The sequence below is a fragment of the Camelus dromedarius genome, chromosome 9 (assembly GCF_036321535.1).
Source record: "Camelus dromedarius isolate mCamDro1 chromosome 9, mCamDro1.pat, whole genome shotgun sequence".
Lineage (NCBI taxonomy): Eukaryota > Metazoa > Chordata > Mammalia > Artiodactyla > Camelidae > Camelus > Camelus dromedarius.
Genome location: NC_087444.1, coordinates 74,861,829 through 74,887,896, shown reverse-complemented (window position 1 = coordinate 74,887,896; position 26,068 = coordinate 74,861,829). Strand labels below are relative to the sequence as shown.

General features: G+C 52.8%; 2 protein-coding genes across 4 annotated transcripts in view; one reads left to right on the top strand and one right to left on the bottom strand.

Moving 5' to 3' along the window:
* GARIN5A (golgi associated RAB2 interactor 5A) overlaps positions 1-3,060 on the top strand; it is a 5,629-nt gene extending 2,569 nt beyond the window's left edge. For 2 of the 3 annotated variants that reach the window (XM_031457162.2, XM_064489832.1), the window contains one exon: positions 1,536-3,060. In XM_031457162.2, the coding sequence (XP_031313022.2) occupies positions 1,536-2,223 (688 nt within the window). In that variant the 3' untranslated portion in view covers positions 2,224-3,060. The remainder of the gene's footprint in view (positions 1-1,535) is intronic. The other variant, XM_031457164.2, reaches the window with a different exon arrangement.
* On the bottom strand, positions 3,037-26,068 carry MYBPC2 (myosin binding protein C2). The gene is made up of 28 exons (XM_064489684.1): positions 25,913-26,068; positions 24,715-24,804; positions 24,089-24,175; positions 23,808-23,956; positions 23,365-23,482; positions 22,573-22,621; positions 22,327-22,386; positions 20,062-20,255; positions 19,667-19,799; positions 18,063-18,187; positions 17,868-17,973; positions 16,511-16,683; positions 14,778-14,943; positions 13,735-13,841; positions 13,440-13,469; positions 13,111-13,250; positions 11,814-11,973; positions 11,620-11,724; positions 10,720-10,908; positions 10,143-10,277; positions 8,396-8,563; positions 8,150-8,238; positions 7,852-8,047; positions 7,471-7,610; positions 6,292-6,451; positions 5,993-6,129; positions 4,473-4,659; positions 3,037-3,155 (listed from the first exon to the last, which is right to left on the bottom strand). Exons 1-28 carry the CDS (start codon positions 25,929-25,931, stop codon positions 3,145-3,147), a joined length of 3,423 nt encoding a protein of 1,140 aa, XP_064345754.1. The 5' UTR covers positions 25,932-26,068; the 3' UTR covers positions 3,037-3,144.

Sequence of the window (26,068 nt, the reverse complement as noted above, 5' to 3'; positions counted from 1 at the left end):
CAGGAGATAAACGGTAAACGTTGTAAAGTGCCTGGAAGAGCACCTGGCACAGAGTGTGCGCTCTATAATTGTCAGACATTATTCCATTTGGGAAACATGATAATAGATGGAGTCAGCTACCCAGGGATGCTGATGTGTCCTGTGCCTTGGGATTATAGCCAGTGTGGCAGGCAGGGGGCATCCTTGTGCACAGGTGTCAGGATGTCTGTAAGAGCAATTCCTAGAGGTAGTATTGCTGGACATGAGGGCGGTGGGGGTCTGGGAACAGTATGTAGTTACCCAGTGTCATTAAGAGCATGGGTAACACTTGCATTAAAATCCCTGCTGTGTGATCTGGGCCAAGTTGCCTGTCCTTCCTGGATTTTTTCCTCCACTGCCTTGTTGCACCTTGAACCAGGCTGGGAGCCTGAGCAACTAATTTATTCAAATTCTCAACAAGTATTCATTGAGCACCTACCATGTGTCAGCTCTGGGTACTAGGGAAACAGCAGTGAACAAAACTGGACCAAAATCTCTGCCCTCAAGTTCACCTACTGGGAAGGCAGACAGAACAGATGACAGTTTGCCCGGTAGGTAAGGTCTGTGGAGACGTGGAGGGGCAGGGGTCATAGGAGGTCTGCAAGGGTAGATGTGGTTTTAAATAGGCCGGAGGTTGCAAACAGATCTTCTCCCTGAGAAAGGTGCCTCTTGAGAAAGACAGGAGAGAGTTGAAGGGGCCAAGCCAGGGGGCTGGCTGGAGGAAGATGATTTCAGGCAGAGGGAGCAGCCTGTGGTCCTGAGGTAGGGCCAAGCCTGGACCGTTTATGGAACAGTGAGGAGACCAGTATGGCTAGATCCGAGTAAGCGAGGAGAGTGGGCTGGAGGTAGGGGCATAGAGGGAGCAAAGGGGGCATATCCTGCTGGGCCTTGTGGTCAAGGTGAAGACTGCTTTAACCCTAAGCCACGGGAGGGGCTCGAGCTAACTCAGGGGTTGATTGGCGCCCTCTGGCGGCCGCGTGAGAACAGACTTGGGGTGAAGATTGAGGCAGCGAGCCCAGGCGGAAAATTAGGGTGACTGGACCCGGGGCGGGGAGGGGGATGGCCATGGAGGGACTTAGAAATGGTCGGATTGTGAGTACATTTTAACGGTGGCGTCATCAGGATTTGGTAGGAGAATTGGATGAGGATGTGAGAAAGTCGGGTCAGGAGCGACTCCCAAGATTTCTGACCAAGTGGGAGGGTGTAATTAAGATGGGAAGGACCAAGAGGAGCTAGTTTGGGGTAAGGGGAAGGTCAGGAATTTGGTTGTTGGACATTTTCTGTGTCCGCTATCGAGACAGCATCCAAATGGAAATTTCAAGTAGGCAGCTATCCGAGTCTCGCGTTAGGAGAGAGGACTAGAGGGAGGCACAAATGTGCTTTGTGGTCGGAAGAAAGTCGTGGATGGATAAAATTAAAGAGGCACAGAAAGTGAGAAAGGACTCCTTCCGCTCAGAGAGAGGGGCGCTGAGGTGGGGGGTTGTCAGATTCTGAGGCCGCCCCTTCCGCCCGCCCAGGCTGTTCCCCTTGCAGTTCGTCCAGCTCTTCGTCCACGACGAAAGCCGCTGGCAGCTCAAAGTCAAGTTCCGCACCGGCCGCGCCTTCTACCTGCAGCTGCGGGCCCCGCCGGAGACCCGCGACCGCGAGTTCGGCCAGTGGGTGCGTCTCCTCTACCGCCTGCGCTTCCATTCGGCCCAGGGAGCCGTGCCCTTCACGCAGGAGTACTCGTGGCTGGAGGACGAGGAGGATGAGGAGGATCAAGAGGACGAGGATGGGGATCTGATGGAGCGGGAGGAGGTGGGGAGAGGAGGGGCGGGGCTGCAAGGAGGCAGGAGGTGGGGCAGGGGCGGGGCTCCTGGGCCTGAGGGAGGCGGAGCTGGGGATGAAAAGGTGGAGCCTGGACTCCTGGTTCTGAAGAAGGGGCTAGAGCCTGAATGCCTGAGTCAGAGTGGAGGTGACCAGGGGCCCGGACTCCTCCGTCCTGAAAGGGGTGAAGTCTGTGCTCAGAGGACCCGACGATCTCAAAGCAGGGCCGGGTCTGCAGGGCCTTGGTGCGCTAGCGAAAGTGGCTGTAGTTTCCTAATTGGGCATCCTACCACAGTGGGATCTGGGGAGGGAATGCCAGGCCCTGAAGGAGTGGGGTCAGCCAGGCCAGATGCCCAGTTCCCTGGAAGGCCTGGGGAGGGAAGAGGCACCAGTCCTTGAAGGTGGGGACCGTGGAACCTATGGGACCTCTTCCTCTTGGGACACTTGGCTCCCCTGCCTTCTCAGGACGTCCATAGTCCCCATCCATCCACCCACCCACCACCAAACTGCAGATACATCCGCAGTCAAGGCCTCTGAGACAATCTCTTGTCCCCAGCTTCGAGACATGGAAGCCAGACTTGACCCACAGTCCTCTGAACTCTGGGGACTCTGATTCCTCCAACATTCTTTGAGGTCACTAAAAGATCAGAGATCAAAGCGTAGCCTACCTCAGGGCCGGACAGATGAGTTAATGTTAATAAAGATCGGCCACTTAAGAACCAACAACCCAGTCATAATCAAATTTCACCATCGTCACCAGTGCAGTGGGGCTGCCTCGCAGGAGCAGCTCTTCCAGTAAGGCTGCCTCAGGTTGGTCCCCGATTCATCATGTCTGGCTGCTCCCGCCACCACCAAGACCCAGTGTCGACTCCTGGCTACCTCCCTAGAGTAAGCTTCCTAGGCTGGCCTTTGGTTCATCTTTGCCTGCAGCTGACCTGCCTCCTCCCAGCTCGTAGGAGCTAGTCTAAAGAGGGCTGCTGTCCACAAAGTCTTGGGTTCATCTTGGGTTGTAGTTTCCATGGCAACATGGTAGCCTCACTGAAGTAGCTATCCAAGACCGCGGCCCCAGTGTGGTCGGGTTTTATCAAGGTAGCCGTATCGCGGTTGCCATTCCAACTTGGCTGTCCCCATCACCCACCCACCCCAGGTGACTAAGCCCTACAGGACTAGGAAGGCGGTGCCACAGACCCAAGAAGTACAGACACGTGCAAGTCTAAGGCAAGACTATTATCTCTGATAACTCCAGAAAGGGAAACGTGTTCGGGGAAGTCCAGGTTAGGACTTAGCAGCCAGTCATCTTGGCCGGTGAGAGAGAGAACTTCAATGTGGCACTGTAGGGAAAAGAGGAAAGGGTGGTAAACATGCCTGTGCCCCTGGTCCCCGCCCCTCTGTTGGCTGGACTCATTTGACCAGCAGGGGGAGCAAGTTTTCCCTTCACCACCCAGCTCTGCACTGGGTCAACTCCACTTAACTGCGCCCTTAATTCCTATAGTTCTAAACCCCAAACCGGGACGTTCTGATTTCTTAGCAGCTGCTGGTGACAAGCAGTCACTGGAATCCTAAAGCAGGGATATTTCTGAGCATATTCAATAGTCGATAAAGGGGACAACAGAACCTTAGGAATTGGATCAGCCTGGAAGAGCAGTGCTGTAGAATGACGGGAAGTGCAGGAAGTGCTTGGAAAGTGGTATCTCTGGGCCCTTTGCTAGAGGACTGCAGTCACTTCTGTCTGCTGGGCTGTCATCAGAGCCAGGGGGAGCCACAGCCGGGGAGGGTCCTCTGGAAGCCCATATTAATATCAGCCGCCCCTGAGGGACCGTCCCTACCAAGTCTTGGTGGGTGAATGTTTGATGGACTGAAGCCCAAGGTGGAGGAGGCAAGGAAGAGCATGCTGGCTACAGGGAACAGCATGTGCAAGGTCCCAGGGGCCAGAGAAAGCACAGCTAGTTTGTCCAATCGCCAACAGCTCAGTATGGCTGGAAAACGGAGGGAGAGGGCCGGAGGTGGGTGGGTGACAGATGCAGGACCATGACCCCCAGGCTAAGGAGCTCTGGGGTTGCTGGGGACCCCAGGGAGGGCTGTGAATAGGTCAACTCGGGATATGGAGCTCCCACTAGTGCCTTGTGGGGGGTGCACTGGAGAGAGAGACTGGAGGCCAGGAAGCTGGGAGAGAATTCAGGAGGAAGAGGATAAATGAGGTTGGGGCTGTGGGGCAGAGAGGCAGGGACAGGAGGGATGGAGCTTGGGGACAGGCTGTGGAGGAGGGTGACATTTTCCCAGGTTCCCACAGCCCCCCATCCTCTGCCACCCCCACGCTGGTTTCAATGCTGTGTCCACACATCTCCCCACATAGTCCTAGGTGCACTGAAGCCTTAACGATCCTTTGCTAAGCTGTTCTCACCCTCATTCACCTCTTCTTTGTCCTTCAGCTCCTTGGGAAAACCTCGGACTCAGGTTCTCCCCTCCGCCATCCCTACAAGACCCTGTGCTGCCTTCACTCCCCACACATCCCTGTTGGGGTCTGAATCAGCTTCCCAATCATAATCCTAGTCTGACTAGGCTCCATTCTCAGCACTGCTCAGCCCAGGCCTCTGGGGAGCTTTGTAAAGGTTAGCCAGGCAAAGCACTGGGGGCCATCCCATCCTCACCTCGGACGTCCAGCTTGCACTCGGCCAGGGCCTCCCCCAGCTCATTTACTGCCCGACATGAGTAAGTCCCCGAGTCAAAGGGGGACGGGCGGCGGATGTTCAGCGTCAGGACCCCCTGGTGGTTGGTCATCAGGAACTTGGGATCTTCACCAATTTCCATCTTGTTCTTCATCCAGATCACCTTCGGCTGTTGATAGGAGTGAGAGAGGAAGCCACATTATAGAGGGTTCCCTGGGCAATGGCAAGATGGGCCTTGAGAGACAGATGTGGGTTCTCCTTTTGGCTGTGCCCCCTCCTACTTGTGGCTGGATGATCTTAGGCAAGTCACTTCCCCTCTCTGACCCTCAGTCTCCTCTTCTAAAGAAGCGCTTACTCCCTGTGGTGGCCCACAGGGCCCTTCATGATTTGGTCCCATTACTCCTCTGCCCTCACTTCCCACCCTGTCCCTACCTCTGTTCCAACCACACAGGCTGCCTCACTGTTCCTCAAACAGACCAGACAGGTTCCCACCTCAGGACCTTGGCACTGACTGTTCCCTGTTCCAATACTGCTCTTCCCTCCTCTTTCACCTAATCAGCACCTGCCTGTCTTTCAGGTCTCAGTTCACCTGTCACTTCCCACCCCAGCCGCTAGGCTGGAACAGGAACACCTACATGACTGTCTGCATTTGTCTAACACACTCACCACCCTTTATAATTTTATAGTCATTTGTGTGAGTTTGGATTAATGGCAGTCTCCCCCAACCCACAGAATCTCCTCATCCAATTCACCAGCACACAGAAAGCCTCTGAAAATGTGTGTTGAAAGTATGAATGAATGAATGAATGACATAACTAAGAAAATGGAGCAAATGAATGAATGGAGTAAATGAACAGATTAGTAGGTGAATAAAGGAGTGGAATGAATGAACAGGTGGAGTTAATGAATAAAGTGGTAGAAAGCGATGGAGGAGGGGAAGTAAAGAACCCCTACAGAGGGGGTATGCCTTTGGGAGCTGAAGCTAAAAACTAGAGTTAGATCAGAAGTCGGCAAAAGGGGCCTGCGGGGGCCAGGTAATCAATATTTTAGGCTTTGCGGGGCCTGTGGGCTCTGGGCCACGGATAGCACACAAAACGGAGTGCATGGCCACATTCCAATAAAATCTTATTTAGAGAAACTGGTGGCGGATGGATTTGGCCCAAGGGCTGTAGTTACCAACCCCTGGTCTAGGTGAGTCCTTGAAGTTCAAGGTGTGTCCATATTCCCAGAGAGAAGAATAGAAACCGGATGGGACAGGAAAGATGCCTGGAAGCCTTGGTGGTTTAGACCCCCTCCCCACCAAAGATTTCTGGTTTTGAGGGAAGTTGGATTGTAATAGTGACTTAGAGAGATGGAAAGTGTTAAAATTGAGCAAATCCCATGAGCAGAAGAAAGAGAACTTGGGGAGGAAGAGCCAGTGTGGTGGGGAGGAGAGGGGGCTTCACCTTGGTGAAGATTTCCCTTCAGGGTTACACACAGACATGCGTGCACACACATGGCACCTTTGGGTGGCCTCTGACAGCACAGTAGAGAGCGGCTGCGTAGCCAGCCACGACCACCCGGTCAAGTAGAGGGGTCAGGAACTTGGGAGGCGATCTGAAGTCATGCTCCTTGTACTCAGGAGTTTTGAAGGTGATACCTGGGGGAAGGCAGATACACTTGTAAGGTGACTGATCCTGGCTCTGGACAGCCTCTCCAACTTTGAGTCCGGGGAGAAGGATGGTCAGAGGAATTAAGTTCAAAACCCAGTCGCAAGAGAGAGGGGACTGGCCCCGTGGTGGGGGAGGGGGGGCGGCCATACCTGTCTTGAGGATCTTGGCCGTGTTCTTGGAGACACCAGGTAAGTCACTGAGCCCACAGACGTTCTCAGTGTAAACTCGGAAATAGTACTCGTTGCCCACAATGAGGTCGGACACGGTGCAGGAGGTGTGCCGGCTGTGCTCGTAGACGTTGAACCACTCCTAGTGGGGGGAATGGGGAGGGACCGAAAGAGTCAGGGACACAGAACCAAGAAGGGCCGGGGGGTGGGGGGGGGTTAGGAAAGCACATCCAAGAGGGTGCCTAGCTCACAAAAGCCCCCATTCCCAGCAGCACTGGGAAGGTAGGAATCACCCAGTAGTCTGTCAGCGGGTGAAAGGAGAAACAAAACATGGCACAGTCCAACCATGGACTAGTACTCAGCTGTGAAAAGGAAGGAAGCTCAGATACCTGCTTCAATGTGGGTGATCCTAGAAAACATGTTCCTGAGTGAAAGAAACCAGACACACACACACTGTGTAATTGTGTCCATATGAAATGTCCAGAATGGGCAAATCCACAGCCAGGAAGCAGATGGATGGTTGCCAGAGGCTGGGTGGGCAGGAATGGGGAGTGACTGCTTCATGGGCATGGGATCTCCTTTTGAGGTGATGCAAATATCTTGGAACAAAATAGAGACGGTGGTTTCAAAACACTGGGATAGGGTGGGGGAGGGTATAGCTCAGTGGTAGAATGCATGCTTAGCATGCACGAGGTCCTGGGTTCAATCACCAATGCCTCCATTAAAAGTAAATAAATAGAATAAACTCAATTAACCGCCCCCCAAACACACACACACACAAAAATCACTGGGATGGTACTAAATGCCACCACCTTAAAATGGTTAATACTAAATTTCATTATGTGAATTTTACCTCAATTAAAAAAAAAAGAACAAGGCAAATAAAACAATTTTTAAAAAGAAAAAATTTAAAAACAAAACAAAACAGTTTAAATTTTTACAAAATAAAAATTTTAAACAAGTTTAAAAAAAGAACAGGAAAACCTATTACACATCAAATGTCAATCAAAAGTCTTCCTTCCCAGCCCTGGCCCACTCTCCAATCTCTCCGGGCCTCAGTTGCCCCAAGCTGGGAAATGGGAACAACACACCTGCTCTGACCATCCCGCCAGCTCTTCTCCCCTCAGTCTTAACCCACGCCGGGCCCCTCCAGTCTCTCACCATGGTTTTCTTGTCGGCTTTCTGGACAAAATACCCGGTGATCTCACTGTTGCCGTCATCCCTGGGGGGCTGCCACTGCACCAGCGCGTTAGTACCCCACACCTCCTTCACCATCACGTTCTCGGGCGGCCCTGCCTTTTCTGGAAGTGCGGGGTCTTTGTAAGTCAGCCTAAGCCTAAATGTCGGCTCCCCACCTTCTCCCGCACCCCCATCACCTTGGATCTCTCTCAGGCCGTTTCCCCACTCCCTTTTAGTCACCTTTTGCGCCACTCCCACCTCATACCCTCCCGGGTCCCAATCTCTCCACTTCCCTCCTTATTCGTCATCCTCCCCTCCCCATCACCTCCTCCTCCGTCCCCTCCTGGCCCCGCGGGCACACACCCACGACCCGGATGCGGATGGTGGCCGTGTCCTTCATGTTCTCGATCTGCACGCTGAGCTCGTACTCCCCGGAGTCAGAGCGGGCCGCCTCGCGCACGAAGAACACGGTGTCGAAGTCGCTGGTGCGCACGTGCACGCGGGAGGTGTCTATGGGCGCCCCGCCCTTCGTCCACACCACCTGGGGCCGCGGCTTTCCCTGCGCAGGGGCAGCGCGGAGTTGGCCGGAGTGGTGAGCCCAGGGTCTCTCCCGCAGGAGCTGACCCCTTCCCCCTGAGCCCCTGACCCCAGCTCGACGCACCTGGAAGGGGATGACGACGTTGAGATGCTCCCCCACTTTGCGGACGTAAGTCTCGCGGAGGTGGCGGGGCAGCCGGATCTTGGGTTGCTCTGAGGGCACAAACGCAGCGAGGGGCTCAGCTCCGGGCTAGGGGACACTCGGGCAGGGTCAGAGAGACCAGTGGCTAGGAGGTTGTCGGGGTAGGCCCTAATGATGACACCAACTTGGTCTTTAGGAGAGCAGGGTTGGGGGTCAGGAGTGGCTCACCCACAATCTCCCGGATGGTGACCGGCTGCGTCAGGGTGGCTGGCGCGCTGCGCCCTGCAATGTTGACCCCAACCACGCGGAAAGTGATTTTCGCTCCAGTGGGAAGATTCTTGACTGTGAAGCCACAGCGCTCGACGGGTTCCGTGTTAGCAGGGATCCACTCGTCAGCTAGGAGAGAGAAGCGAGGCTGGGCACACTCCTTTAAGATGTTCCTAGGAGACCCTCAACTCGTTGACCCTTCCCTTCCATGCCTTGGGCCCCACTGTACTGAATAACTGCAGCTGACATTTCTTGAGCATTTATTATGACCAGGTTCAAGCTAATTAATGTTATCACCTTAATTCCTGCCTCCACCTCATGTTATCCCCATTTTAGAGATGAGGAAACTGAGGCTCAGAGAGGATAAGGAATTGGGGGTGGTAGTTAGAGGCAGCTCCTCGGACTGCCTGCCTCTGTGACAGGTGCCTTTCCATCTTGGTTTTATTGCCATGGGTTGGTGAACCAATGTGGGTCAGACCACCAATCAGCAGGGTGAACGCTAACAAAAGTAGGTTCTGAAACGCAGATTGGGACGGGTTAGGGCAAGGGAATGGGGTAAAGAGAGCTGGGGAGAAAGAGGGGAGAAACTGATGTGAGTCCAGCCATCCATCACTGAAATGCATTATTGAATGCAATCATCACTGTATCCTATCAAGATGGGAACTGTCTTCACCATTTTTAGATAGAAAAACTGAGGCTCAGAGACTTGCCCAACGTCACTGCACTAACAAGTGTAGGGACAGGATTGGAACCCACATCTGTCTGACTTAAGGCCAGGGATATGGTGTCAAGATGATCTCATCTGTCTCTCCAGTGAGGGGACCATGTCAGAGGTATCCCCAGAGCTGGGGCACCATGCCTGGCGGGGAGTCAGTGCTTGATACGGGTTAGTTCAGTGGAGGCTGGAGAGGAGAATGTGTGGAAATCTGTATGAGTGGATGGATGGGTGCATGCGTGGATAGATGGATGGACGGACAGATGGAGAGACAATAGATAGTTAGATGGTTGGATGGTCATATAGGTAAATGGATGGACAGAAAGAAGGGAGGCAGAGAGGGAAGAAAGTGGTGAAGAGGTAGCTATATGAACGGAAAAAATATTACTGGATGGATGGAAAGTTAGAGGATCCAAAAAAATTTCAGATGGATATAAAGATGGTTGGATGGATGACTGAGTGGACAAGTGGAAGGAAAGGAAGGAGGGAAGGAAGGGAAGGAGGGATAGAAGGCAGGAAGAGAGAAATAAAAGGGGGAAAATAAGGAAGGGAAAAAGGAAGGAAAGATGCAAAGGATGGATGGATGGATGGATGGATGGATGGATGGATGGATGGATAGATGGAAGATTGGTTGGATGGGTAGATGAATGGATAAATGGAGAGAACAGGGGAACAGGGAATATAGGTAGTCAATAAATACTTGGATGGAAGGACAGCTGGATGGATGAAAATGTACTGCTGTATGGAGGATGGGTGCAGGACAGGGAAGAAGGGAGTGAGGAAGGAGAGAGGAAGGGAGAGAGGACAAGCTGGTCACTGGGGTCCTGGCTTGACCCAGCCCATCCCAGGGATTCATGCAAACACAGACATATGAGTAGCCCACTGCACCAGAGATCTGTCTCTGCCCTGCCCTGTTTGCAGTCTCCGGACTGGACACCCACTGCAGGTCTGTGCAAGCCACTGCCCCCCACCAGCCCCGACAGGGTGACTCACAGCCCTCCAGGCAGTACTCCACCAGGTACCCATCGATGCCACCCGCCCCAATCCTATCTGGGGGCCGCCACCTGAGGGTGGTGGTGGTGTCTGTCACATCCTCCACGGTCAGGTGCAAAGGTTCACTTGTGGGTGCTGTAAGAATTCAGGGAAAAGGGAGGAGGGGTAAGTGAGGAGTCAGGGGTCAGAATTGGACTCACTGGTCAGGAAAGGGATCAGTATGGTGGGTCAGAGGTCAGTGAGCAAGGATGTAGCATTAAAATAAGGTATCAAGGGATAGTGAGGTCTCCAAGGGCAGTGATGGGTGTTAGTGTGGGAGGTCAGAGGTCAATGACATATTTGGGAGACAGCACAGAGTCTAGGATCATAGGGGTTGGTGGCTGATATACTGGGTCAAGAAGAGGTCAGGAAGGGGAGGTGGGGCTGGGGGTCAAGGTGTTGGCTTGCTGGATGAGAGGGGACAGAAGTCAGCAGAGACAGTGGGGTCAAAGGCCAGGGTGGAGGGTCAGAGAACAGTGACAGACAGGACATGGGTCGGAGGTGGACGAGGGCTTGGTGAGGGTGCAGAGGACATCACCAATAGGCATGAATGGCTTGGTGTTGACGCTGGGCTGGGAGACCCCGATGGCATTGACAGCAAAGACCCGCATCTCGTAAAGGACACCCTCGATCATATTGGTGGACTCATAGGTCATCTCCGTGAAGACCTCGAAGTTCAGCTTCATCCAGCGCTGAGAACCCTTCTTCTTCCGCTCCAGGAGGTACCCTGGAGGCCCCCCAAGCAGAGAGAAGTGGGCAGTCACAAGGAGGCCTGGGGTCTCACATCAGCTGGGGCAGTCAGGGACACATCAAAAGGTCACATGACCAGAGAGGTCCAAGACCATGAATCTTGGGTTGATCTCAGTGTCACAGAGCAGTCAGAAGTCATCCATTATGGGGTCAGGGATCAAGAAGGGCCACAGGTCATGAACCAGGGAGTCAGAGGTCACAGAAAATCCTAGGCTCGGGGGAGGGTTGAGGTCAGTGGTGGAGTGCGTGTTTGACATGCATGAGGTCCTGGGTTCAATCTCTAGTACCTCCACTAAAATATATATATATAAATAAATAAACCTAATTACCTTCCCCCAACAAAAAATAAATTTTATTTAATTTTTAAAAAGACAAAAAAAGGGTGGGGAATAGCTCAGTGGTAGAGCTGTACTTAGCATGTACAAGGTCCTGGGTTCAACCCCCAGTTCCTCCATTAAAAGCAAAAAAAGAAAAGAAAATCCTAGGCTGTTAGCCAAAGTGAGGATTCCCATGTCGATGGGGAGTAAAGGACGATGAGGAAGGCAAAAGGGATTGTGGGATGTTGAAGACGGAAAACCAGGTCTCAGAGGGTGGTCACTACGGATGCTAAGGACTCTTGGAGGTCAGGGAGACATTAGGACACAGGGGAGGTCAGAGGTCACAGGGGCTCCGGCACACAAGCACTCACCGGTGACCGGCCGGCCCCCGTCATACTTGGGTGGCTCCCAGGCAAGGACGGCCCAATCCTCTCCAACCGATGTGACACGTACAGCCTCCGGGGGGTCTGGTACATCTGGGGGGGACAAGGAGGATGGTCAGAGGACCCCTCCCGGCCTCAGAGAAGCACCCCCGGCTCAGCCCCCCTCGGTTCCCTCTGCTCACCCACAACCCGCAAGAAGATGGAGGCCACATCCTCGCCGGCGGGGTTGGTGACCTTGATGGTATAGCGGCCCTCATCGGCTCTCTCCGCGCTCTCGATCACGAAGCTGCTGATGTCCTTCCGCTGCTCGATGCGGACCCTGCCCTCGGAGCCCGAGAACACCTGGACACAGCCACCAGACGGCCTTGCTCTCCCTCTCTCCAGACCCAGATGGGCCTCTGCCCCTCCCTGCTCAACATTCTCCAGGGGTCCCCCCATGACCACACAACACTCAGGCAAGGGACCTAGCATAAGAGGACCTGCTGGGTCTGCATCCAGCCTCATCATCTCTCCCTACCGCCCTCCTTGCCCTCCAAACACCACCCTTCATTACAAACACCAGGCTGTCTCATCCCTGAGAGTTTGCAAAGCTGTTCCCCAGGGCATGCGATACCCTGACCCACTTCTCCATCTGCTCTACCATGACCCAGCCTTTAGAACCCACCCAGAAGTCACCTCTTCGGAAAGCACTCTTACACGCCCTCAGCTGCAAGTGAGAGCCCATCCCCTGGATTCTCATAGCTTCTGGTACCTCCCTTTTGCTCAGCCCCAATCACCCTGGACTGTGACTGTTTAGGCACGTGTTTGCCTCTCTCCAAAAGTGAAGGCTCCAGGAAGGCAGGGGCTGCGTCTGATTCATGGTTGTATCCTCAGTGCCTATGCACGGAGCCTGGCATGGAGGAAACCTCAGGGGGTGTTTGCTGAGTGAAGGAATGAATGAAGACTGAGTCAAGTCTATCCGTTTTACAGAAGAGGATACTGAAGCCCAGAGGAGAGAAGAAAAATTGAACTGTCCCAGGGCCTGGAACATACAAGGTGAAAATACTTGTTGAATGGATGGATGGATGGATGGATGGATGGATAGATGGGTGGATGGATGGGTAAGTGGATTGATTCATGGATAAATGGACAGATGGATTAATTACTGGATGAATCAATTAACCAACCCATTAACTGATGAATAGAAAGATGGTGAGATGAATGAGTTGATGGATGGCTAGACTGATTGATGAATTAATGGATCAATGGATTAATGGATGGATGGATGGATGGAACACCCATCATGTGCTAGGCCAGTACCATGTGATAAGCAAATATAATCTCCAACCTTCAAAACAACCTTCTGAAGAAGGAATCATACTCCTCATTTTACAGACAATGAAACTAAACTGAAGCACAGAGAGGGAAACCACTTTGCCTAAAGTCACCCAACAGAGCTGAGAGACAGAAGTCAGGGCACAGGGGAAGCCCCCCGCATACCTCATCCTCCTTCATCCAGGTGGCAACAGGAGGAGGCTCCCCTGTGATGGACACGTCCATCCTCAGCTTGTTTCCAGCCACGACCACAATTGAATTTTCAGAGGTCTTCCCTGAGCAGTCCAGGTGGATCTTTGGTGGCTCTGGTGGCAGAGGCGAGATTCTAGGGAACTTGGGAGTGGGCAGTTGGGCCTTCCCAATCCCCTCCAGAGGATCTCCTGAGAATCTGGGTTCCAATGGCTATAGAAAACTAAGATCCAGGCCCCAGCCCCTCCGCCCTCAGACCCAGGAGTCCGGGCCCCCAGCTTACCACAGCAGCCCCTGGTCCTTACCTTGCTTGGGCACGTACTCCACCTTGATTTCTGGAGGACAAAGACTAGATGGTTAGGTCTAAATCCATGGGGCCCCTTTTCCCACTTTCACAGCCCGGAAGCAGAGAGGAGGGCCTGGCATCACCCTGGAAACTGAGGGGTTGGGGGTAGACTCAGGCCCATGACTGTCCCGCCTCCCACAAGCACCTGCTATCCTCCCCAGCATACAGTTAGGAAAGCTTAATCCTAAAGGGAGACATCCGGGCCCTGGGGTCTGGGAGGGTGGGTGCTATGGCCCCTGGGGGAAAAGCCTCACCCAGGAAGTTGAGCTTGGCCGAGAGGGACAGGGCATAGCCATCAGGCACAAATGTGTAGTCTCCTTCATCCTCAGGGTGGACATCATCAATCACCAGCTTGTGACACCTAAGGAGATGGCGAGGGGACAGAGGGCAGAGGGCAGGCCAGGTCACCATGGGGGCCACCACAAAGAAACACGCTCTGCAATGCCATCCATGTGCTCATGATCACCATTTTTATTTTGGGCTTTGGAATGCTAGGACCTGGATTCAAGTCCCCCTCTGCCCCTTCCTAGCTGTGTGACCTTGGGCAAGTCACTTAACCTCTCTGTGTCCCTGTTTCTTCCTCTGTAAAATAGGGGTAATCATCACGATGTACAAGAGGGTTGCTGTGAAGCATTTAGAAAACTCCCTGGCATGTGGTAAGTGCCCTGTAAGCATCAAGATTGGTTCTCACCATTACCAAAGCCACCAGCAGGCAGGGTCCTTGCACAGAACCCAGAAAAAGCCTATATTCTGCCAAGAACTAGTGTCAGGAAACCCACCAGGGCACGACATTCTGTTAGCGTCCTGGTGGCTCTGTGCATTCTGCTGATCACCAGGTGTTTATCTCATGCGTCCACCTGCTACCTTTTGAATTCCAGCCCCCTGTTTCCCTAACGAGATACCCTCCCCATCATAGTTGGCCACAGGTTCCCCTCTCTGTAGCCATGCCCCTTGCAAGGAACACCTTGCAGCCTGTGACTTCCTTTGTCCCATAGAATACAGTGGAAACAACACTGGGACAGTGCCCAGCCCAGCCTTCAGAGGCCCCATTTGCTTCTGCTCTCTTTCGGGCCCCAGCATCTGCCCCGTGCATATGCCAGGACCAGCCTCCCAGGAGATGAGACATCCCATGGACCAGAGCAGAGGCAGCCCAGTTGTCCCAGCCGAGGTCCTGACAGAGCCCAGGAAGATGGCCATCTGAGATCAGCCAGGCTTCCACCAACCCTCAGGCTCATGATTACATAAAGCCATGTTCTTTCCAACTACAAAGTCTGTGGGCCACCTCCGCCATCCGTACCTCCCCACGTGGGAGATGGTGATCCTCTTGCTGGGCCGCACCTCGACCCCATTCTTGTACCACTTGCCCGTGACCTTCTCATCAGACACCTCACACTTGAACACCGCCTGTTCCGAGGCCTTCACCGTCAGATCTGCAATGCCCTGCAGGACCTCCAGCTGTTTCTCTGAATGGGGAGGGAAGGAGATGGAGCCATCAAACTCCAGTGAGTCCACAAAGATTGGCAAACACCCACTGTGGGCCAAGCATTGTTCCAGGCACCGGGGATCTGGCTGTGAACAGCCCAGAAACAACCTGCTGGCCTCATGGAGCTCACATTTGAGTGGGGAGACAGACGGTGAAAGGAGAAACACAAAAATGTATAAGAGGAGGGAGCGATGAGGCCAAGGGAAGGCAGGGACCAGTCCATGGGAGGCTGGAAGTTCCCCAAGGAGAGGGCATGTCATGTGCAAAGGCCCTGCAGAGGAAAGCAGGTTTGTTGCTCTGGGAAACAGCAAGCTGGCCCATGCAGTGAGCGAGGCAGCCTTGATAGGAGGTGACACAGGCAGAGACAGACCTTATGGGCCAAGGAGAGGACTTTGCGTTGGCTCTGAGTGAGGCAGAAGCCACTAGTGGGTGTTGGGAGGAGGGCTGGGATCTGACTTACATGTTTTTTCTTAATTTTTATTTTTTAAGTAAAACAATGCACTTGCATGGCTTTAAAATAAAATGATAAGAGGATGTAGACACAGAGGGGGAAATCTCTCACCCACCCACTCCCAATCACAAAGATCAAGACCCCTTTTTCTAAGGTAAAATCCAGCTAGCTCACAGCCAAAAAAGCCAATACGTACATACATGTTCTTTCTTTCTTCCTTCCTTTCCTCCTCCCTCTTTTCCCTGCTATACAAATAGTGGCATATTTGTTTTTTCATCTAACAATATACCTTGGAAATGCTTCCAAATCAGTAAATTTAAAATTGTCCTTCTTGAGGGGAGGGTATAGCTCAGTGGTAGAGCATGTGCTTAACATACATGAGTTCCTGGATTCAATTCCCAGTACCTCCAGTAAAAAAAAATTTAAATAACTAAATAAATAAACTTAATAACCTACCCCCCGGAAAAAAAAATTTTTTAATTGCTTTAATTGTCCTTTTTATGGCTACATATGGATATATAATATCATAATTTACCTGGCCCATCAGTGACTCAGCCCTTTTTTTTTTTTTTTTACTTTTTATATTTAAAGAATTATAGACTCACAGGAGTTTGCAAAAATAGCACCTAGAGTCCCACATACCCTTAACCCAGCTTCCCCCAATGGTGACATCTTATGTAACTATAGTCTGATATCCAAACTAGGAAATTGACAGGGGTCCAGTACTGTGCATTAGACTACAGCAGGTGTCCAGTTTCACCATCTGACTATTTTACGAGGATCAGTCTGGCTGGTGTAAGGGGCCGGGGGCACAGATGTAGAAACAGAACAAGCAGTGATGAGACTACAGAAATAGTCCAGGCACCAGGGGATGGAGATCTGGGCCAGGTGAGGGCAATGGTGGTGGGGAGAAGTGATCAGATTCAGGATAGCCTTTGAAAGTGGAGCCGCCAGGATTTGCTGGTGAATTGAACGTAAGGTACGAGGCCAAGAGAGGAGTCAGGGACAACTCCCAAGATCTGGGGCCCAGGGAGCTTTGAGCCGCAAGGATAAGCATGTGCAGTGAGGCCTCTCACCCCACCGGGAGGCCCCGTACCTTCCACAATGAGCTCGGCCTCACACTGGCCGCCATTAGTCATGACCTGGTAGTGACCCTTATCCTCCAGGGTGACTTCTGAGTAGATGAGAATGTGGCGCTTCCCGTCCTTCTTGAAGCGGTATTGGGACCTGAAGGAATCCTCCCGCGTCATTTCCACGCCATCTTTCATCCTGGTTGGAAGGAACATGAAGGGAGACGTGAGGAGCCTGCTTAGCTCTGAGTCTGGATGTCAGACATGAGTCAGGGGCCAGACAGACAGTCCTGAGCAGGAATCAGGGGTCAGAAGGGAGATTATGAGAGGGAGGAGAGATAAAGGTTGACAGAGGCGTCTGGAGTGGCTGGGTCACAGGTGGGGGTCAGGGGAGAAAAAGAGGAGGAAGAGGTCACAGGCTACAGATTTCAATTGGGAGTAAATGGACACAAAAAGGGGTCACAGGAAGGGGTCAGAGAGTGGAGGAAGTTCAGGGTCACAGAGAGATGTCAAATATTGTGCCCTCTATAAATGGTGCTTCCCTGCCTGCGGCACTCTTCCCACCTCACTTCTACCTGTTCATCATTCAAATCTCAACTCAATCGTCACCTCCTCCAGGAAGCCTTCCCTGACCTCCTGAGTCCCTGTCTTCTATTAAAAAGCTGCTGCAGCATCAGTTATTGCTCCTCTGAAACACTTGTCAAAACAGAAGTTTCACATTTATTTGTGTGGTGACTTGATTAATGTCTGTCTGCAACACACACACACACACACACACCAGCAATTTGCCAGATCATAAATTCCACAAGGACAGGTGCCATGTTATTCTCCCCATTTTATCTCCAATACATAGAAGAGTGCCACCACACAACAGGTGCTCAATAAATACTTGTTGGATGGGCGAATAGATGTAGGAATGGGCAAGTGGATGGGTAGATAGGTGAGTGGATGGATGGATGAATCAATGGGATGGATGAGGGGATGGATGGATAGATGGATGGATGGATGGATGGATGGATGGATGGATAAACAGATTGGGGGATGGATGGATGAATGGATTGGGGGATGGATGGATGGATGGGGGATGGAGGGATACATGAGTAAATCAAAGAATGGATAATTGGTTGAATGGATGAATAAATAACTTAATGAATAAGAAATAGCAGAGATCAGGAAAAAGATCTGGAAGAGGATGGGATGGGTAGAGGTCAGAAATTTCAGAAAGAGATCATGCATGAAGATCAGAATTTATAGAGAAAGGCTGAGGTCTCCTGGTAACTATTAGGTAAAGGTCTGAAATCTTCAAGAGAGGTCTTAAAGATCAGGGCTGAGGCAAAGAAGCTGCGGGCATCTGTGTGGAGATCAGAGGTAAGAGTCACTTACCACATGACTTGGGCACCCTCCTCTGACACCTCCACTGACATTTCCACTCGGTCACCCACAAACACCTGCTGGTCCTCGAGGGGTGTGATAATCAAGACTGGAGGTTCTGTAGGGCACAGGGAGACAGGAGGTCAGTAGTTTCAGGACCCCCTCCAGACCCCCACTCCCAAGCTTACGCCCAGATCCCGGCCTCACCTCTGACAAAGAGCTCAGTGAAACACTTCTCATCCTTGACGACAACTTCATAAGCAGCATCGTCTGCCAATGTGCACTTGTTGATGGTGAGAATTCGCTTCTTACCAACATTCTCAAACACATACCTGGTACAAAAACCTCAGCTCAATACAGGGCATGGAAGAGATCTTGCGCCCACCCACCAGTTCTCAGGACAAGTCACTCCATACCAGAGCCAGACTGTGTAGGCGGGGATAGATGGTCTAATTTCTAGTATTTAAATAACCACAGTGGAAATGCGAACTGTCCATCTATAGCCATTCTCTTCTATTTAGCAGTGGTACCCACCTAAAGGACTACATTTCCCAGCCTCCTTTGCAGCTGGGATGGCTGCACCACTGAGCTTGGACTGACAGAAGGGGAGCAGATGTGATGTGCACAAAATGCTAGGTCATCTCCAATGTTGAGATGCTTGTTCTAGACTTGTCTCCTTCCCTCTTCCTGTCCGATAGACACAGATGTGCCCATGACGCAACATGGTCAATCATGCAAAGGAGGACAGTGCCACAAGAAACGGTGTAGCCAAAAATGTGGAGCCTGGCTCCCCAAAAAATCTCTAAGAGGAGAGCTACCCACCAGCCTCAATCCTGAGAAATACCCCTCTTTTTTTGTTGTTGAGATTCTTTTATTTTTGTTTTGTTTTGTTGTGTTTTGTTTTTTGGGTAGGGGGCGGAATTAGGTTTACTTATTAATGGCAGTACTGGTGATTGAACCCAGGATGGTGCATGCTAAGCATGTGCTCTACCACTGAGCTATACTGTTCCCTCACCCTTTTTTTAAATTCACTTTTTTTTTGGCTGAGGGGGAGGTAATTAGGTTTATCTATCTGTCTATCTATCTATCTATCTATCTATTTATATTATCTTAACGGAGGTACTGGGGATTGAACCCAGGACCTCGTGCACGCTAAGCATATACCCTCCCACTGAATTATACCCTCCCCTCACATACCACTAATCCCGAACAGCTTCCTGTGTTAGTATGTATTTTAGATTATTTTTTTTAGTGACCGCCCAGCACCTTAGTACGGAATTGTGTATTTTGATTGTTTTCCATTTTTTGCTGCAAATGCTCCAGTGAACACCCTTGCAGCTACATATGCATAACCATGGTAACGCCATTATGGTAAATGCCTAGAATTGCATAGTCTAAAGGCTTTTTTTAATACACTGACCTTTCAGCAATTTGCCAATTTACATTCCCACCAGCAGCACTTGTAGACCTATTTCCCTAGGTCTTCTCTAGCACTAGGTTTTATCATTTTGTAAAGTCTTTGCCCACTTGGGGAACAGAAAGACTGCTGTTTTGATTTGTGTTATTATTATTGACGTTGCTGTTGTTTACAAGGTTGAATGTGCACTTCACAGTGTATGGGCCGTTTGGGTTTCTTCTAACTGAATTCCTGTTCTCCATTTATCTATTTTTCCCTCCCGAGGTATTTGCATTTTCATACGGGTGAGGGAGTGTCCTTTCTGGGTTACAAGTGAACGGCCTTACTTCACTCTCTCCGGGACTCATATCCCCTCCAACTGCGGACTGCCCTCCCCCAACACCCACACACATACTTGCTACTTGGTTTGATCTCCTGGCCGTTCTTGAACCACTTGAGGGGGAGGTCTGGATCGCTGATCTCTACCACCAACTTGATCTTGTTGCCCTTGTCCACCTGGTAGGCTGGATCCAGCTTCTTTGTGAAGGCTGGGGTTTGAGGGATGCAAGGTGGGGTGAAGCCGAAGGGTTCTCACTGCCCTGAGCTGCCAAGTCTCCCTCCCCAGACCACGGGCTCTCAAAAGTCAAGGTCAGAAAGCTTCCTATGAACTTGGAGGCCCCTGAGAACAGGGCTCTCTATTATTCCTCAGATTGGGACCTCCAGAAGATAGATCCAGGGTCCAAACATCAGACATGCATGATGATGGGGTCCCTATGGGCAGAGACCATCTCCCCTCAGACCGGCGCTGACCTGCGCTCTTCTTGACCTCAACCTTGGCCTTCTTGAGCCGCTTCAGCATGCCCCGGAGGTCAGTGATGCCATACTGGAAAGCGATTCTCTCGTACTCGCTCTTCTTTGCTCCTTTCAGGAGCTCCCAAATCTCAGGCGGGATGCCGAGGTCATCGTCATCTTTTTTCTTTTTCTTCTCCTCTTCAACCACCTGCCTGCAGGTGGGGAGAGCAGGCCGGGGCCACCAGGGAGTGAGGAGGTGGTCTCCCTCTCTGCCTTCTCAACCCACTTGCTGTGGTCCTTTCTCTGAGTCTGTTTCCCCTTAACCATCACCCCAGCCTCCTCCCTGGCCTTCTGCCCTCCATCCCATCTCTTCCCCTCCAGTCCGTTCCCCAGATGGCCCCAGAGGGAGATTTCTGACCTCCACATCAGATGCCATTCCTTTCCTGCTCAGAACTCTTCCGTGGCTCCCCACTGCCCTCAGGAGGAAACCCCAGCAGCTCAGCCTGGATATCACAAGCCCACCCACCATCCCTTCACCACTCCCGCAAGTATCAAACCACACTACTTGCCTTTTCCTGAACACTCTGGGCACTCTCCTGCCTCCCAACCTCTGCCCAAAATGTTTTCCTGCCTAAATGACCTCTCTCCACCTTCTCTTCATCCTACAAGAACTAGTACCAAAGCTCCCTCCTCCTTGAGGCACTCCTTGTCCTCTCAGGCAATGAGTTGCCCTCACTCTGGGCTCACACAAGGCCCTTGTGGGACCTTCTCTCTGAACACACTAAATAGTCTTGGTCTGTGTCTGTGTATGTTGGACCAGACCCATATTCCCAAGGCAGTGAGCAACTCAATGTCACGGAACCAGTCAAACATCTCTCTGTCCCCTGATCTCAGCTCAGGGCCTGGTAGGTCTCAGAAGATGTTTGATGACTGAGAGAGTGAATGGATCTCTGGAAAGAAGGAAGGAAGGGAAGGGAACAAAAGAAGGCTAGATGAGTGGAGAAGGGTAGATAGAATCTGAGGACATGTGACTATCTGGACTGATTGACGTACAGAGCATTAGGTGGAGAACTGATAAATGGGTGGAGGGGTCGATGGATGGCTAGGCTGATGGATGAATGGGTCAGTGGGTAAGTGGGTTGGTAGGGGATGGGTGGCATTAAGATAGGTGGGAGGGTTGATGGAGGATGGCTGGGAAGACAGCTGGCTGGGTAAAGAAAAACAGGTGAATCTATTAGTAAATGGGGTTGTCGAGGCTTTGATAATGGGCATAGATGAGTGGTAGAAAGTTGGATAGGTGGACAGCAGATACTGAATAACTGGACGAGCATAATGGTGAACAATTTGAAAGTGCTGATATCCAATCACTTTTTACCCACAGAACAGCAATTTCATACAGATCGCTCTAACAGCTCTCTGGGTAGATGGGTGCGTCATTGAGGTGAACAGTTGATACAGAAATGCCTGTCTAGATGGCTAGGTGGGTGAGTGTATAGGTGGGTGGGATGCTGGACTCAGCTGGGAAAGAGATGCGGGTGCAGATGGATACACAAGTGGGAGGGTGGATGCATGGTAGACAAATAGGTGGTGGAAAGGTGAATTGGTGAGTACCTCAGTAGGTGGGGAAGCAGATGATGGAGTAGGTAGGTGAAGGATGAATGAATGGGTTAATGAATGGATGGCTGAGTGTAATGGCGGATGCGTGGGTAGACAGGTGGAAAGAAGGTGAGTAAATGAATGGATATGTAGGCAGATGGATAGACAATGGGCAGATAGGTGAATGGGTGGATTCGTAGATGGATAAATATGTAGCTGGTTGAATGAACTGATGAGTGAACAGACTGATGGGTGGGTGGGTGAATTAGCAGATGGATAAATAGGTGGCTGGTTGGGTGGATGGATGAGTGGACAAACTGGTGGGCGGGTGGGGGGACAAGTGGATGGACGGTTGGGTGGGTGAACAGGTGGATGAGTAGGTGAATTGGAGCCTGAGTGGACAGGAAAGTGGATGTGAGAATGATGGGTTAAAGAGAGGGAGGTAGGAGAACTGATGGGCAGATGGTTGGCTGGGTGGGGTTATGGGTGGGGGGGTGTGGATGAATGGGTGGATGGGTGGATGGATGGATGGACAGGTGGCTGGGTGGGCGGGGATGAGTAGATAGAGGGGTGGTGGAGTCCCAGGATGGCAGTGGGAAAGCAACGGGGGCAGGGGGACCACACCCACCATCCTTTTCCTCCTTGAGCCCCCATCTCCCCTCTCCACGCCAGGCAGGGTGGGCTTACCTCTTCTTCAACAGGCTGCTGAAATCCAGCTCACCCGCAGTATCTGACTTCCCTTCGCCCCTGTAGCCAGTGAGAGAGGGTGTGAACCCCACTGAGATCCTGACCCTCAGACTCACCCTGGGTTCCCACTCCTTGCCTTCCCTGATCCTCCCTTCTCCCACAGCTCCCCCTCCCAAGGGAGACCGTCCCATGGTCCCTGGCACCAGGACATACCCCCACCCCTCCCCAGGGTCCAAGGTCACTTACGAACGCTTGAAGCTTTCTAGAGTCTGCCCAGCTGAGTCCTGACGGGGCGCTGGGGAGAGGCGATGGGGGAAGGGAAGGTGAGCTGGAGGCAAGACTTGATCTAAGACCAACCATGCCCTTCCTGGCCTGCACAACTTTCCCCAGACCCCTTTCCCCTCCATCTCTTGGACCAGCACACCCTCTCACTGGGACCTGGACATCCTCTACTTCTAGACTCATTTCCCTGGCGGCCATGCACCACCCTCAGCAGCCTATACGCCCTCACTCCTGGACCCACTGGCCCTTTTCCCCAGGCCTACGCAGCCTCATTCCCTTGCCATCCATATTTAAGCCCACACACATTCTGGGCTGCAGACCCTCAAAACCTGTACGCCCTCAGGGCTCCATACACCAAATCCATGTACCCTCTCAATAATCCCGTATACCCTCACCCTAAACCTGTACATCCTTCCTCTCTAAAACCTGAGACATACCCTCCCTCCCTGAACCCTTAGTGCCCCTTGCTCAGATCTGTTCACTGTGCCCTGGAATCTGCATAACTCACCCCCCAAGCCTCGTAAGCACACCCTACATCCCTGGACTCTTTCACCCCCAAATCTACACCTCCTCATGCTCTAAACCTGTAGACTGTCTCCCCAGTTTTGAATACCCTGACCCCTGCAACTGTGCTCCACCCTCCAAACACTTGTGCCTGCCTCACCCCCACATCTGTTCACTTTCCCAACACCTGACTGGCATATCCATCCCCCTACACCAGACCCAAACCCTTTGCCCCCACCCCCACCAGCGCACCCTCTACATCGATGTTGAAGGCACAGCTGTCACAGACGTCCTTGGCTTTGACCTCGAGGCGGTAATCCCCACGGTCCCCCAGTACCACCTTCCCAATGTGCAGCTCCAAAGTGTACACCTGGGGACCGGGCCAGGGGTGTGGGTGTATACGACCGCCCCCCAGTGCCACCCCACATCCCCCAGAGCCCACTGCACAGCTCTCTCTCTCAGTCCTCACCACCCCCACAGGAGGGGCCACCTGTCTCTTCCTGTACCTGGACAATCATGATCCCGGAGGGCCCGCTTCCTTGACCCCGAGGCTTCTCTGGACATGCACATGCTGCGCCCAAGTGCACCCCACCCTAACCCATTATCCTCTCCTGCCCAGCACAACCTCTATGAAGCAGCCCCACGTGACCTCCAGCCCTGGCCCGCATGCCCTTGCACCCCGGCAGGGTCCTCACATTGCTGGCAGAGTCGTGGGTCTCCTTGAAGGAGAATCGGGCCCCGCTCTTGCTGCCCAGTTCCAGCCACTTTCCCTTGAACCACTTGATGGTAGGTTTGGCCGGCAGCTCTTTCCCATTCACCTTGGCCACGATCGTTGCTTCCTTTCCTGGGGGGGGTGGGGGGGTGGGAGGCGGTGGCTGGGCGGGACATCAGACTCTGCAGAGAGGACTGGGGCTGGGAGCCCCCAGGCCCCTCCTCCCCCAGATCCCCACCCTCTCCTCCCCCAGGTGCCACTCACCATTCTCCACCGACACAGAGTCTGGCTTCTTCAGGAAAATGCCTGTGGGCTCCTCGGCAGTGGGAGACTGGTCCTCAGGCGGGGCTTCTGCTCAGGAGACAGGATGAGGGGGTCTGAGACAGGCCAGAGAGGGGGCAGCAGGCCACTCTGGGAGCGGGGTTTTAAGCTAATGGGGGCGGGTCTTTAAGCTTTAGCTTCTGCTCAGAAACCAAAGACCATGGGGGCAAAGCGGTTTTTCCTGACCTGGAAAAGACCATGCATCACTCAAGCCTTGGCCAGGCTCCCCCACCCCATCGGGCCTCAGTTTCTTCATCTGTGAACTGGACGGTCTTAAATGGAGCTTTAGGGTGGGAGAGGTGTCAGGATGGACTGGGGCATCCAGAGCTGTGCAAGACTCAGTGATGAACCAGCTGGTCGTTGGGGGTACAAAGGTCAGGCTGAGGGGCTGGGCTCTGTCCTGGAGGCGCTGAGGAGCCGTGGAGGGTTGTGAGCAAGGGAGGGCAGGTCAGCTCTGAAACTATGGGGAGGAAGAACTAAAGGATAGAGAGCAGGGAGGGTGCAGAGATGCGGGGGAGCCTGGGAGATGAGGCGCCAGGTTCTGCCCAGCCTGCCGGAACCCGTCTCACCTTTAGGGGGTTCTGTAGGAGCCTTTTGTTGGGGGGCTTCCTTGGGAGCTGGTTTGGTGGCATCTTTGCCTGCGGGGGCCTTTTTGGTCTCTATGAGGGAGGAGATGTTCACAGTTGAGCACGCGCTTGGCGCTCCCCTCTTCCAGAACCCAGCAATGCAGGCCCCCAGGCCCCTCCTCCTTCAGAACCTGGAGTCCAGCCGTCCAGGTGTAAATTTATCTCTAATCCGAGAGTCTGGGCGATCAGATTTCTCCTTGCCCAGGCAGGCCATGCCTCATCCACTGGGGCCACCAAGCCTTGACCTTTTAGGACTTGCCGGTATAATTAGCTCTTCCCCTGGGCTGGAAACTGGACACTTCACGCTGACCACAGCATCTTTTCGCCGGCCCTGCCTGCTGGCGCCTGGCCTGCCGGGGCCCCAGCTACAGCTAGGGTCTGTACCCCCATCCCTCAGCCTGATTGGCCTGGGGCCAGCAGATGGGACACACCAGAAACAGGGGTCCTCCCCAGGGGGCTTGTGCCTCTTCTGCTCACTTCTGCATAGAGAGAAAACCCCATCCCTGTATAAAGAAATACCCCCAAGTCCAATTCAAAGAAGGGCCCCAAAACTGCACCTAAAGAAAGGCTATTCAGCCTCTGTATGAAGGTCCCCTAATTCCTACAAGGGAAAGCCCCAATTCCCATTGAAAGGAGGTCCCCTTGTCCTTTTAAAGAGAAGAGCTCTCCCCAACATGGAGACAGGAACTGCTAATATCTGTACACATGAGGGTCTCATTCGCCTACAGGGAAAGACCACAATCCTCACTCAGAAATGACCCCAATCTCTTCCCAGAAGACTCCCCCAAATGTAGAGGACCCCAATCACCCTGCAAAGACTCCCCAAGTCTGCATATAGAGACCTCTCACCCCTATCAAAAAAAGGAACTCAAATCCACAATGAGACATTCTCCATCTGCACCCGGAGATAAGCTCCCAACTCCCTGCAGAGAAAGGAACCCACCTCCTCCTCCAGACAGGGAAGGAGGGAACCCCCTCACCCAACACAGGTATGGGACCCTCCTAACCCACCAAGGAAGGGAGCCCCTCCCCACACAGCGAAGGCACCCCGTTCTCCCAACCCCTTGGAGGGAGGAGCCCCCAGTCTCCATTCAGAAAAGAAGACTGTATCTCCACATAGAGGGGGAGTCCCCACAGCCACCTGGTTTTGCCTCGGGCATGTCCGCGGACCTCCTCCTGTTCCTCTGAACGCAGCTGTGTCCCAACGGGCCCTAGGGCGGACAGGTGGGCCCCCAGGGGGAGCCCTTTAAGGAGTCCAGAGACTCCCAGGAGGCTCCGGGAGGCATCAGACGCCCTC

What these genes read in the sequence shown, in the direction of transcription:
- MYBPC2 (XM_064489684.1), bottom strand. An exon ending in CTAGAAAGCTTCAAGCGTTC is followed by an intron (nt 22,387 to 22,572) that starts GTAAGTGACCTT and finishes CACTGGCTACAG; the next exon opens with GGGCGAAGGGAAGTCAGATA. An exon ending in AAGCCGACAAGAAAACCATG is followed by an intron (nt 6,452 to 7,470) that starts GTGAGAGACTGG and finishes TCCCCCCACTAG; the next exon opens with GAGTGGTTCAACGTCTACGA.